Source organism: Hyperolius riggenbachi, unplaced genomic scaffold (assembly GCF_040937935.1).
Source record: "Hyperolius riggenbachi isolate aHypRig1 unplaced genomic scaffold, aHypRig1.pri scaffold_182, whole genome shotgun sequence".
Classification (NCBI taxonomy): Eukaryota; Metazoa; Chordata; class Amphibia; order Anura; family Hyperoliidae; genus Hyperolius; species Hyperolius riggenbachi.
The window spans coordinates 164,026-178,745 of record NW_027152393.1 but is presented as its reverse complement, the minus strand read 5'-3'; the positions used below and the strand labels follow the sequence as shown (position 1 = coordinate 178,745).

General features: G+C 43.6%; 1 protein-coding gene across 3 annotated transcripts in view; it reads right to left on the bottom strand.

Annotated features, from left to right (window-relative positions):
• The window catches only part of CD37 (CD37 molecule), a 169,854-nt gene that overhangs the window by 46,589 nt on the left and 108,545 nt on the right, over positions 1–14,720 (bottom strand). For all 3 annotated transcript variants that reach the window (XM_068264849.1, XM_068264850.1, XM_068264851.1), the window contains 2 exons: positions 12,231–12,303; positions 7,771–7,895 (listed from right to left, as the gene is read on the bottom strand). In XM_068264849.1, coding sequence (XP_068120950.1) covers positions 7,771–7,895; positions 12,231–12,303 — 198 coding nt within the window. The remainder of the gene's footprint in view (positions 1–7,770; positions 7,896–12,230; positions 12,304–14,720) is intronic.

Genomic DNA, 14,720 nt, shown 5'->3' with positions numbered 1-14,720 from the left:
CCATGGAAACTTTCCATGTCAGTTCACGGAGGGTGTCTCCGTGAACAGCCTGCGAGCCTCCGATCGCGGCTCGCAGGCTAAACGTAAACACGCGGGGAAGAAATCCCCTGTGTTTACATCATACGGCGCTGCTGCGCAGCAGCGCGGTAAAGCAGATCGGCGATCCCCGGCCTCTGATTGCCCGGGGATCGCTGGCATCTGATAGGCTGAAGCCTATCAGAGGCGGTGCAGGACGGATCGCTGTCCTGTGCCGCCCAGGGGAAAGAGGGGAGGGAGGGAAAGAGAGGGAGGCTGGGAATCGCTGCGGGCTTTGAGGAGCCCCCCCCCCCCGCTAGGCAAAAGTGAGCGGCGGCGATCAGACCCCTCCCCCCCCAAGCAGGACATCCCCCTAGTGGGGAAAAAAAAGGGGGGGGGGGGAAGTCTGGTCGCCCTGGCTAAAACCTGATCTGTGCTGTGGGCTGAAGAGCCCACCCAGCACAGATCAGAAGAACATAGCCCGGTCCTTAAGTGGTTAAGGGTCGTTGGGGTATGTATGCCCAACATGAGAGACTTTAGTAGCAACAGTTTACACATCCAGGAATCTAAGGAACACTATGGCAGAGGCAAAGAATAGATATTAATAGGTATAAATTGCAAATATTATTTGTATGGAATGCCCTTTCCAATAGAGTTCTCCTTTAATAATCTAAACAGCGAATGTCACAGTGACTGAGGCGGAGCTGTGTTTACTACATGTATCCATCATACTGTATTTGTAAAATCCTCAGAATAGGATTATGCATCTGATGACAGCAGCTTCACTATATATAACAATCACATAACACTGTATAACAAACACCGTGTATAACACACACACTGTACTGTATATAACAAACACATAACACTGTATAACACACACACTATATATAACAAACACATAACACTGTATAACAAACACACTGTATAACACACACACTATATATAACAATCACATAACACTGTATAACACACACACACTGTATATAACAAACACGTAACACTGTATAACACACACACACTGTATATAACAAACACATAACACCGTATAACACACACACTGTATAACACACACACTGTATAACACACACACTGTATATAACAAACACATAACACTGTATAACACACACACTATATATAACAAACACATAACACTGTATAACAAACACACTGTATAACACACACACTGTATATAACAATCACATAACACTGTATAACACACACAAACTGTATATAACAAACACATAACACTGTATAACACACACACTGTATATAACAATCACATAACACTGTATAACACACACACTGTATATAACAAACACGTAACACTGTATAACACACACACTATATATAACAAACACATAACACTGTATAACAAACACACTGTATAACACACACACTGTATATATCAATCACATAACACTGTATAACACACACACATTGTATATAACAAACACATAACACTGTATAACACACACTGTATAACACATACACTGTATATAACAAACACATAACACTGTATAACACACACACTGTATATAACAATCACGTAACACTGTATAACACACACACTGTATAACACACACACTGTATATAACAAACACGTAACACTGTATAACACACACAGTGTATGAACAAACACATTTGTTTGAAAACAATTGAAAATAAGTATTCTTAAAGTTTCAGCTCAATTCTCCATACACACAGTCGTTTTATTGAATCAATAGTGTCACTGGGCAATCACAACTGATATGCGTGTGACTAACATTATAATACAGTTCACTGAACCATTTGTAAATGAAGTCTATAAATACAGCCCCAGAGAGAATTTGCAAGTTTACAGTTCATTGTATGACTTGCGTTTATTCCTAGCTTTACAAGCTCCAGGTGTCAGAAGTCCGTTACGTATAAAAACAGACCTTTTCTGTTCAGTGGAACTATGACTAATATGACTCACACCCGCCAATCAGGAGAGTCGGGGACATCAGAAAGAGTCACAGCTTCTGAAGAATGGGGGGGGAGGGGGGGGAGGGGGGGGAGGTGTTGGGGCGGGGGGAGTCAGCTTCCATGTGAGTATTTTTAGTTTTAGTGGATATCTTCCTGCCCTCTGGCCTTCCAGTTGATAAGTACATGAAAGACACAGCAGGCTCTAACCTGCCGCTCTGCAATCATATAGTCCTAAGGGCCCTTTCACACCAGAGGGCTTTTTCGGCGTTTTAACGCCACAGCCGAAGTTGGCGATTTCCTAGGTAAAATGAAAGTCCATAGACTTTCATTTTACCTTTCACTCTTAACGCTGCGTTTTGGAGCGTTGCGTTTTGAAGCTCCCAGGAGCTTTTTTAGGGCTGACCGCTGCGTTTCTCAATACAATTGATACTAATGTATTGGCGTTAAAACGCCTTAAAAATGCTTTGAAAACGCCTTAAAAACGCCAGCAGCCAAAATGCAGCGTTTTAGCCTTTTACTGCTGCCTGTAGTGTGAAAGATCCCTAACTCCTCTGGTGCTCTGGTGCTGGAGGCAGCAGACACTGTATGTAAAGCCTCCAGCTACTCCTCTCCTCCAGGTGTTGCTGCATGCAGGGATTCTGTTCCTGTTCATCATCCTGAGTCACCAGCCCTTCTTGTGGCTGCATCTGGATTGAGGTCATTGTGCTTTCATCTGACACCACTGCTGAGAGCACAAGGATCATGCAGTACTGCATCTAGTGAGAGGTGTTCTCTAGAGCTAAAGTGCAGGGCTCCAGCAGCAGGGCTTTTCCCCACCATAAAATGCAATGGGCACAGGAAGAATGCCCTTGTTGCGTGTTTTTTTTGTTTTCTTTAATACACTTACACCTGTTCAGTTATACTGAATACAAGGGCATTTGCCACCTAGCACTACATTCCATAACTGCATTCCACAATCTGGTTTTCTGTGAAAGCGCATATAATTGTATTTCTTGGATCGCAAGCATTCTTGAAATCACATTGGACTGAAATGCACGGGGAACAGGGCCTACATGTCCACAATGGCAGATTTTTGTCAACATCCACTCTACAACGTTTTAGAGCCATCCCCTCTAGGACCACCAGGCCCAGGAACACGTTCTTCCCCCAGGCAGTCCTCCTACTGAACTCTAGACCCCACCCCCGCCATGCTGCAGCACTCTAGTCCTTTGGGAAGCATTACTTCACCTGACGCCCACGCTGACGTTGAGCACTTCTGTGCAGAACTTTTCTCCATTCCCTAGCTATTAGAATTCTCGTTTGTCCACTATGCTCTGAATGCTTGCTTTTGAGGACTGTATCATGTACACTTCTCATACTGACATTGCCATGTCTGTCTTATGTACTGTATTTGTACTACTGCCATTTCCATGTGTACCACAACCAATTCCAAGTACATCACATGGCGTACTTGGCAAATAAAGTCGATTCTGATTCTAAAGTCGATTCTGATCTTAACCTATGAATGTGGAAGGGATTAGATTATGAGATCCTCTGAGGAACAGTTAGAGACATGACTATGTACTCACTACAGTGCCACAGCGGATGTCAGCACTGTATAAATACACAATAGTAATGATACACAAACACTGCTGATACCTGCGTATCCGGGTAGAAGATAATAGCAACCAGTCAAGGTTTTTCAACCTGCTTGGCTGATTGTACTTATAAGGAGTAAGCTGGCAGAGTCTGTAGGGGTCTAAAAGACACAAGCATGCTGCTTTATACACCTCCCCCCAAAAAAGTTACTGCCATGCCATGTTTGTAGCTACATGATTTCTGATTGGTTGATCTGGATTACTAAATAAGAAGAGCTATTTGATACAAAGTTTGATGATGTTTGTATGACAACGACCAATAAGAATACTGAAAAAAAAGAAAAGCAAAAGAGCAAGTAACAGCACACATGCAAACTAATTTAGGGTTGTTGTTCCTGAGTGCGCCTGGAGATTGTCCCCTGCTCAGAAGTTCCAGGTTTGCAGGTTTCCATGGCTCAGGCTTGGTGGTGGCTGCAAAGCAGCAAATCCCAGAACACAATGGATTCAAGTTACAATCCCTAACAGATTCCAGATGACCTAACACACATTCCCTGGCAAGGAAAATCCTTTCTCTGAAGAAACTGCTTACATCCCGGCTGACTAAGCCCTGCCCAGATGGCCTCCACATATTCGTGGCAGTCACAGCCATGGTCTACATGGATCTGGATTGACAGCAGATGTGGAAAGTTATCATGGAGTTCATTCTGTGCACAGCTGCCAACTCTACTTGATTTGATTATCGCCGGTCTCAATGATGTGCCTGTTCCTTGAAGGTTCGGTCGCAGAAAATAGAAACCCCTATAATCGGATGCCCCACAGTTTTTTGTTTGGGGTCTTTATATGGCCTCACAGATCCATTTTCAGATACACACTTGGGTTATGTGAAGAGAACCTCTGTACTGACCCAAAACACCCCTCTCTAATTCAAACCTGTAATGAAAAATATGGCAAGATTAACGCACTTCATCATTTTTATTTTTAGCTTTGGCAAGAGTGGGAGAGGGTCAAAACCTCTGTCTAATTTCCACAGCTGTGTCTGTCTGGGGGTGGGAGAATTCCCTTCACTAGCTAACTCACAGACAGGTGTGTAACCTTTCCCTACTCTAAGAAAATCTAAAACAAAAAGTTGAGACTGGACCAGCATTCTCAGCTTTAAGCCACTTAATGTTTATAGTAAAGTACATATCTACTGCACTAAAACTTAATCTAAGCCTCAGGGGAGTAGATATTTGTACTTCGCCACGATCGCCACTGTGCACACTCCCACTCGCTCACGCGCTCCTTCCCGCGCTCGTTCTCGCTGCTGCACGTTAGCCCGGAGATTAATGAATGGGAACGCATGATTATTTTAAAAGCTATAAAAGCCGAAAACTGAGAAATAATGAATTTTTTCAATTATTTTCCTTTTCAATTCCTAGCAAAAGGTACCACCCAAAGAAAGTCTAATTGGTGGTGGAAAAAACAAGATACAGATCATTTCATAGTGATAAGTAGTGGTAAAGTTATTGGCAAATGAAAGGGAGGAGCGCTGAAATTTGAAATTTGCTCGGATGCATAAGGTGAAAATACACTGAAGGCTGAAGTGGTTAAAAAAGCCGCCACTGCTTCCTAAATGAAGGTACCATAAGGTGCCTGCAGCTGACTTTGCTATGACTGTACTCCTTTTCCATCTACTCAGGGTGGCTTCACAAAGCCAACGCCTACTCTGAACTGCCTCTCTCTGATGTTGCCAAACCAATAAGAGTTGGTTGTGGAATCGCGCTGATTAGTTTGTGGACTGCGGGAAGTAACAACAGGGCAGTGCTTAAAGTTAGAAGTTTAGGTAGTGGAGTAGCTAAGGTGCTATAGGCCACAGTGCAAGGGTTACATTGGGGCCCATCAAGAGCTCTATACATAACTGATATAGAGCACCAAAACCTGCTAAGGACAGCCGCAGTGTCAGAGAGGTGTATGCTGGGGAGGGAAACAGACAAAGCACTTAGGTGGTCGTTGTCTGCACAGGTAAATTAAACGGTGCCTTCCCACTTGTGACACTTAAGTGTTCTAAGTGGTTCTGCAATGAGAAAAAGCATCCAAGTATCCAGTAATAAGTCCTACTGGCTGCTAAACTGCTTCCACTTTGTCAGGAAGAGAAGTACATTATAGGTACACGCCATATATACCTCGGATAACAGACTTCTCAGCAATACACTCAACCAAATATCTGGTAATGTTTTTCTTGCTTGAGGACCTAAATATGAACTCAATTGTAATAGATGAGCTGCTAGTACAGTGCTTCCGCTCAGTGGTGATCCCCATATGAATGCAGCTGGGAGGATGTCATGCAGCTCTACTTGTTATATTGTATTACTGTGGTTTATATAATAACCCACAAATAATCGGCCTGGCAAGATATAGTTCACATATGTTAGGAGAACTTTTACACATAAAGTGGATTACAAAAGCGGCATCTATTGAATGTATTTTGCAGGGAGCAGAATATGGAGGTTAGGCAAGATTTTTACCCAGCCTAACCTGTCCTGGACCTGCCAGGGCACCACCACCTAGCTTAGCCCTAATCTTACCAGTCGCCCTGTATCTAACCCAGAATACCCCCCCCCCCACACCACACCACCACCCCCCACCCCATTGTTTGATTCTTCCCAAATGACTAAACTTAGCCTTTAACCTAAACCATTAATTTTTCATCTTCTCTTTATAACAGTTCAGCATTTTACAATTAAAAAAGTACCCAAAAGTTGGTGAAAAAGTACTCCCAAAATAATTTTAATTAAAATCATAATTTCTTGCCTACTGGTGATTTAAAAAGCATTTTATGACAGGGTGTGAAAATATCACATAGGAGAGAAAGTGAATATGGGCCACATTGTGCTAACATTTCCGTAACTGTCACTGTAAGCTGATAGGACCCACCTAAAGATTGTAAATGCCTGTCACTTAATGGCAAACAATTTGTAATAAATCTAGGCTAGGTCTAAAGGATCAGGCATGACACGTACAATCATCGGAATACCTAGGCCAGACATGTCTTAAGGTCTCATGAATTCCCATAGAACCACGGACACTGTCACAATCTCAGTCTGAACGATCCCATTGACATACATTGGTTTTAAGTTGTGCATCCCGTACTCCGCTTCCCTTCACCTATCCCTTAACCCTTTATACTGTAAGGCCGATTGGACAGGCTCTCTTTCCATTTTGTCTCTTAATATTATGTAATGTGCGTATGTATATATCTTCTACCCCAATGCAAAGATCTGCAGTTGATTTGTTCACTGCATCAGCTGTAACCCACCGTTGTCTTGTATTGTTACTGCTGGTGCTAAACAGTACTGTATAAAGGTAACCTTACATCTAGTAAATTTTGTGGCCAATCGACCAAGGGACAGATCTCTTTCTGATTGAATCTGATCAGAGAGAGATCTGTTGGCTGCCATAAACTGCAGGTTGATTCCAGAGCAAATTTCATTGTGAAATCTTGTGAGAATCAGCCTAGTGATGACGCCACCCAGCCGCTGTCCCCTAATGTTTTATGCCCCCACCCCCATGCAGGTATACCATACCTGCTGCTGTTCGTGCTGAGTTTGCTCATTATTTTTCCGCATTTGCACCCCATGTGCTATATGCCAGTAGTCACGTGGGGCCCGAATGCCAAAATAGGGCACAAACACTCAGTGTGGAAGGGTTGACAGGTAAAATATAACTGCCCGAGGAGGGAGGAGACATAAAAATAAGGGGGGATAGTGTACGGGGTTTCTGTCGTGTTTGTCGTCCATGTTACCCATTACCACCGTGCATTGCTCGAGCATGTCGGCCGAAGATTTTCCAGCATGTCCAATCAAAACTTCTAAAACTGTGGGAGGAGTAGCGTATAGAAAATAGCTACATTTTCATTGGTCGTTGGTACCTTCCGCCTACTTTGGGATGCCTCCCCAAAATACATATTTTTATTTGGTGAGACACCAACAATTTATGGTCCGAGTTTAGGGAGTGTAGATTCAAAACGGTCAGTGATTAGAAAATTATAATAAGCTGAAATAATCAAAGAAAAATATGATGGCCTTTCAAGCCAGCATAATAACAGAAAGCATTTTTCCCATTGTCCCATCTATAGATTCGTTTTGTAATTTCTTGGCAAGAGGGAAATTCTCAGTCAAACAATGACCTGTTAACATGGCAGCATTCAGACACAGCTTTTATCTATAATAACAGAGAAATCAGGTGTGCTTACAAATCCTAGGAGGCATTTGATCTCTTTTAGCGAGCCCAGACATCCCAGGAAGCCTAGCAACATCGTCAGGATCCCGACTCCAGAGAAGACGTAGGAGAAAACCTTCAAGGTGGGCGAGGAAGACCCTGAGGGGGAGAAACAGGTTATATAAATATTAGATGCTGAATCATTCTGTTCTCTTCATTCTCTGAAGCTCCAGCCCTAGCCTGGGGGATCGCACTACAAAAGAGTCATGCAAGTTGGAGCAGGGCCTAAAATCCCTCTCTTCATTCTCCCAGTCTGTTTTCTCAAGCCTGACGGGATTAATTGAGCCGTCTCACAACCTACGTTGCCTTCTTTATACGACCTGAACTTCCAGCAGGGTGTTTACAGCAGATTACTGCATGGAAATATTGTACAAGCTGCATAGTAGAATTTGGTCACCGGCAGCTGTGTGCTAAATACATTCTATAGGAATACGCCCAAATATCTACAGAAACCTATTGTGTCTTTATGTCTTTTATTTCTTGTATCAAGTTCTAAAAAAAAACACATTTAAAAGTATTTTAAAAGTGGTTTTAATCACAAAAATCGAACATTTTAGATTAGGTTTTTTTTTTAAGTTTGCTAAAGCGAGCCATTAGGTGGGGCAAAGAGGTCCTATTTTATGATTAGTAAACTTTTTAATGTAAAGCTCTATCTCAGAGTGGCAAGGTTTAAGGGGTGATAGCGGCAATAACTAATCAGAGGTCGAATCTCCACCCCCGTCCCCCACATGGGCATGACAGCCGCCGCCATTTTATTCCAAGTGTTCCGGAGCTCTTTGGCCACGGAGCTTTTAAACACTTTAGAGAAAAACTGTCACAGTGATTTTGCCAAAAAAGGGAGGAAGGGGCGGAGTTTCAGACCTCTTTTGATTTACAGCCGCCAGGCAAGCAGGTGAGTTATGCTTCTGACACCCGGCGATCCTTGCAGCTCTGAGATAGAGCTTTACGTTAAAACGTTTACATATTATAAAATAGGTACTCTTTAAGTCTTTTTGAAAGACTACCTGACAACATAAAATATTTAATAACTCCAATAGCTTATTGCTAGAAATAATGCCAACTGAATTTAAAGTTAGGAGAGTAACCTCTTATCTATTCCTCTGGCTCCTCAGGCAGCACGGTTGTGTAATGGGTAGTGCTTTCTCCTTAAACTGCTGGCACCCCAGATCAAATCTGGACCAAGGAACTATCTGCACAGAGTATGTATGTTCTCCAGGTGTTTCCTCCCACACCCCGAAAGCATACAGATAGGTTAATTGGCTCCAGACAAAACCTTATGCTGGGAACACACGATACGGTTTTCCCGTTCGATTCTCCGCTAGATCGTTTTTTGTGCTCAATTCTCCACTCGAATCGCTTATCGCCCGCTCGTTTTTCGTATCTTTTTCCATTCACTTCTATGAGGAATCGAGCAGTAAAACGATCGAGAGGAATATCGGACATGATGGAATTTATCAATCCATTGCATGTAATGAAAAAGCGTAATGTGTGTTCCTAGCATGAGACTCTAATAGGAAGACAATAACTGATTATGGTACAGAATAGATTGTAAACTTCTCTGAGGGACAGTTAAGGTGGCCATACATCAGGCGGTTTGTTGGCCGATCGACAATCCGATTCGATTATTATAATCGAATTGGATGAAAATGGCGCCAAGTGCATGACCAATTTTGGGCCGAAAATTGATTACATTCTCGATCGCGTATGCTGCAGGATGTTGGGCCGACTTGCCTGATCGGATGCACGCCGGGAATGGCGTGCAATTTTGCGATGATCAACGAACGCTACGAAACACAACCCCCCCCCCCCCCCCCGCTGTCCCCCCTAATGAAGCATGCCACCCAGTGCCTTGTGTAAAGTATACATTACCTGTCTGCAGCCTCTGCTTGTTCCTCCGCTGCTCCAGGCACCTCCCCCTCTTCATACCAGCACACCCCATGTGGTTTCCTAGTACAGGTACGCGTCACACGCACGTCCTTATTAGGAAACCACTCTGGGCGTGCTGAAAGGGGAGCGCTGAAATGTGAAAATTACTCAGATGCATAAGGTGAAAATACACTATAGGCTGAAGTGGTTAAACTGTTCTAAAATAGGAGGAGTTAAGAAGGTTTCTCAGAGGGTGAGGGACATTGCTCTTGCTGAGGTAACCAATACATCTGCAACAAAGGGGACCCCTTGCCACCGGCTGGAAGTGGAGCTGTGGCAAGGGACACATCGGTTGTCAGGCGCAGGAGGAAGCCCCAGGTAAGCATATTTTTATTGTATTTTTCTCAGACCTTTCCTTTAAGCCCAGAACAGCTTCACAAAATTCAGCAGGGGGGAGGAGCACTTCACAAATCATGTCTAGTCTACTCTGCACAATCTGTGTAGAAGTGCTATTAAGCTTTTTCATTTATGGCAGTTTAGGGATGGATTTGCACTTTTCATAACTGTAGAGCAGTTCTACAAATTCGTGCTAAACTACCGCCATTAAGTAGGATTTAAAGAGTGTCTCATTATCATGCAGAACAGTCCCCATGCTGTTTAGAACTGTAAAAGAAGAAAAAAATATCGGTAATGCTTTGATAACTCTGGCCCACAGTCAATTAAAAGTATGTTTCACTGCAACTGTAAACACACACGTTGTCTGTTACTGTACAGCATGCCTCGCCTCATGCCAATGGATTCCACCACACGCCCTGCTAATGCTTCCATAAGGAAGAAGTGTGCAGCATAATACATAACATGGCAGTCTAGCATGTCACATGGAAGGTAGTGTCTAGAGAACCACTTGTCATTGACAACCACAAACTGCAGTCCTTTGGTCTAGATTATTATAGTGTGGTTACTCAGCAAAGTACTGGCACTGGTTACAGCTTGGCATTCTCAGATAGATAATAATATGTCTGGGTTTCTGGTAGCATGCTTATGATGGGAAAATGTTAGTGTTATGGTAAAGGTACCCTATAGTTACTCCAATCACATTGTAACAAGATGCACGTTAAACATGACACATAAGCTTCCTTATACCCTCTGGGGGTTTCACATGGTTAGTTATTACTGTCTGAACATCAACACTCATTTTATTCCTATGTGCTAACCTTGTTCATTTTGAAGAGGTTTGTGATAGAGATAGAGTGGTATGTGGACCAGCCCCAGTAAACCATGGAAATCAGTCTAGAGCTGCCTCATGACCACAGGTTACCATGGTTTTACCACTCTCTCCATCCCCATGCATACCTCTGTTTTATCAGTAAAGCTGAATTGCAGAACAATTCCAAGTTGAGCTAGCTATGCTAGGCTTTAGGACAGAAATTTTTAGGTCAGTAACACACTTGGACCCATTTGCAAATAACCTTTTCTCTAGCGTTCTCTCCTAGGAGATAGTTTTTCATCTATTTAGATTAATTTTTTAGCACTATTCAATTGAAAAAAGTACCAAAAAGTACCGCACATGTGCAGAAGACCCCAACGGGCGCGACTGAGCCAGTTACCGGGGGCTGACTGCGGCTGAACAGCAGACCCGGGAGGACGGAGAGGGACTCACACGTGCTTTTGGGGCTGGAGGAAGTATCAATTCTTTCAGTTCTAAGGTCTCTGGTTTCCTTTAATTGCATATGGGCCCAGGATGTGTGCACAGGAACAAAAGTGCAACAACTGCCTCCAGCGACCAATCAGATTTCAGCTGTTAAGGAAACAAAGGGGTTGGGTCACAAAATGTTACAGTTTTTCCAGCGGGTGGGATAACAAGGGGCACAATGCATGTCAGATCTATATTATCCCAGGTCGGACTGTGTCTGACATTAGCATTTTCCTCTATAGGACCAATGTCTGCCACTAGATGGTGCTGTTGCCGGATAAAGTTGCCAGTGTCACCCTCTTTAGATAGAAGCGTCGGACTGAGTTTGACACTCTGAACGCTTGCGGCTACAACCCCTGGTGCTGTGCCACGTAATATAGATATTACGTGGGTGCATTTGGGCTGATCAGTATGGTCATTACTGCCGGACTGCCGCCCCACATCCCTATCACTCACACCCCCACCAGAAAAAAATTAAGTGCTGGCGGGGACGTGGGTGATTGGATAGTTAAACGCGCTCAGGGGACTTCTGTACATATATATATATATATATATATATATATATATATATATATATATATATATATATATATATATGCTTGGTCACGAACAGCCACCTAAGCACAGTTTCATCCAGCATGTGTATGAGGCTTTATACAAGTTTGGCAGGGGTTCCTATCCTTCCTTACTATGCAAATATCTTCCACGGGAGGTTCACTTTATAATAAAGTCCTTGGATTAATACAGATATGATGGGAACCACATTATTCATGATCTAATTGTGTAGCCAAAAAACTTTTCAGCTGCTGTTAGATGTAAACAAAAAGGAATTGTCATAAAAGCAGCAGCTTCTGCCCGGCAATGAGCTCACTCACCTATGAAGGAAGCAAAGCTGCTCCTGTCAAACAGAATCCATAGTCCGAAGCACAGCAACAAGCCACCCAGGATCTGCACAGAACACACACAACACGGTTAGCGTTATACGGCAAATTAGCACAGGACAATTTATACAATACTGCTGTAGTAGTAAACAAGACAAAGTAATCATATTGTACGTACGGTATATAGTCTTGGTTGAAAATCAGTTCCAATTTTTTTTATTTTATTTTTTAATAGTATGGCGATTGGTTACAATCCAGAGGGTGTTTCTATCGGTGTCTCCATTGGAGAAGCTTTTTGTCATTCCCTATTTCTGTGACCCCCCTTCGAGCTATATGAGACAGCATATGAGTAAGGCTTTGTTCACATCTAAAATCGAAATTGCTGACGGCAGCGATTTTCTATTTTTTGCGTGTTTTTTCTCCTCCCGGCGCTTAGTTGCGCGCTGTGATTTTGTATAAAGCGCTTTTCAAAGCGCTTTTGCAGAGCGATTTGTTTTTTTGTCAGGAAGTGAACTCTTTATTTATTCTTAAAAGCGCTGGGCAAATCGTTATACAAAGCGCTTTTTCAAGCACTTTCCCATACCTTTCATTGAGCCACAACACTCAGAAAATGGTACAGGAAAAAAAAACCGCTCAGATTTGAACACTCTCATAGGGAATTATTGCACAAGCTTTTTAGGGCGATTTTTAAAATCGCTGGCGCTAGAAAAAAGGGCACAAGCCCTCACAGCAATAGAAAAAAAAAGCTTGGAAAGCATAACCCCTCCCCCATTGTACAAGAAAATGTTTTACTTGTTGCTGTGTGTGGGCATATGTCAAAAAAAGGCACCTGGAAATTTGGGCGACCAGTAATCCGAATAGTAGAATATGGATAAATTTACTGATATTTTACTATTAACGTGTAAAAACGATAGTAAAAGGTCGGTATTAAATACTGATATGTTACTATAACTAAACCTAAGCCTATTCTCACGCTGAACCTTCTCACTACCAATGCCTAACCATAACCACCCCCCCTCCAACACTTGGCTAACCTTAAGTAGAATCAGAATCATCTTTATTATCTCCAAGCACACCGGTAGGTGTGCCCGGAATTGCTTGTGGTTCACATGGCAAATGGCAGTTCAGGAACATATAACAACAAACAGCAAACGTATAGAGCAACAATTAGAGTCTTGGGAGGTCAGAGTTTACAGGTGTGACAGTCCATGTTTCTTGTCCAGAGTTTACAGCTGTAATAGAGGGTTGCTCTGGGGGCCAGAGCGTCCTGAGTTCAGTGAGTTCAACAGGAGAACTGCTTGGGGGAAGAAGGTGTTCATGCGCCTAGTGGTTTTGGAGGGGATGGATCTGAAGCGGCATCCCAGTGGAAGGGTCTCGAAGTAGCGCCTGCCCGGGTGGGAGGGGTCGAGTAAGATCTTGGAGGCCCTTGCCTTCATCCTCGTGAAGTAGAGGAGATCTAGCGAGGGCAGGTGGGCGCCGATAATCTTTTCTGCTGCATTTATCACTCGGTGGAGTTTGTATTTGTCTTTGACGGTTGCTCCTGCATACCAGACGATGATGGAGCAGCAGAGGATGGATTCGATGGTCGCGGTGTAAAAGCTGGTAAGCAGTTCCCGTGACATGCCGAATTTCTTCCATTGGCGCAGGAAGAATAACCGCTGCTATGCTTTCTTCTGAGTTCTGGTAGTGTTCTGTCCCCATTTGAGGTCGCTTGTTAAGATTGTGCCTAGGAACCGTATGCTTTGAACTCTGGAGACATCAGACCCATTGATGAACACAGGTAGGGGGGCAGGGTGGAGTTTCCGGAAGTCCACAATCAGGTCCACGGTCTTTGCAGTATTGAGAATGAGATTGTTGTCCTTGCACCAATTACAGATCTTCGTAACTTCATTTCGATAAGCGTCCTCCCCGTTTCTGTCGATGAGACCGATAAGCGTGGAGTCGTCTGCAAATTTGATAACTTTGACAGAGTCGGAGGCCGAGGTGCAGTTGTTAGTATACAGAGAGAACAGGAGTGGAGACAGCACGCATCCCTGCGGTGCACCAACGTTGGTTGTTCTCTCGCTGGAGATGTGACTGCCAAGCTTGACCCGTTGTGTTCTGTTGGAGAGAAAGTCCTTTACCCACCTGCAGAGGAGGGAGTCTGCCCCAAGATGTGCAAGGGTGTCGATCAGAAAGTCCGGACAGATGGTGTTGAAAGCCGAGCTGAAGTCCAGGAATAGGACCCTAACGTAAGTCCCTGGTCTGTCGAGGTGATCCGAGATGTATTCCAGGCTGACATTGATGGCATCGTCTACTGATCGGTTTTCCCTGTAGGCAAACTGGTGTGGTTCAAGGAGGGAGCTGGTGGAGTGCTTCAGGTGGGCCAGCACCAGCTTCTCGAATACTTTCATGATGATGGGGGTCAGGGCTACAGGTCTGAAGTTGTTGAGCTCCGTGTTCCCTGGTTTTTTGGGGACTGGTATGATTGATGACCTTTTGAAG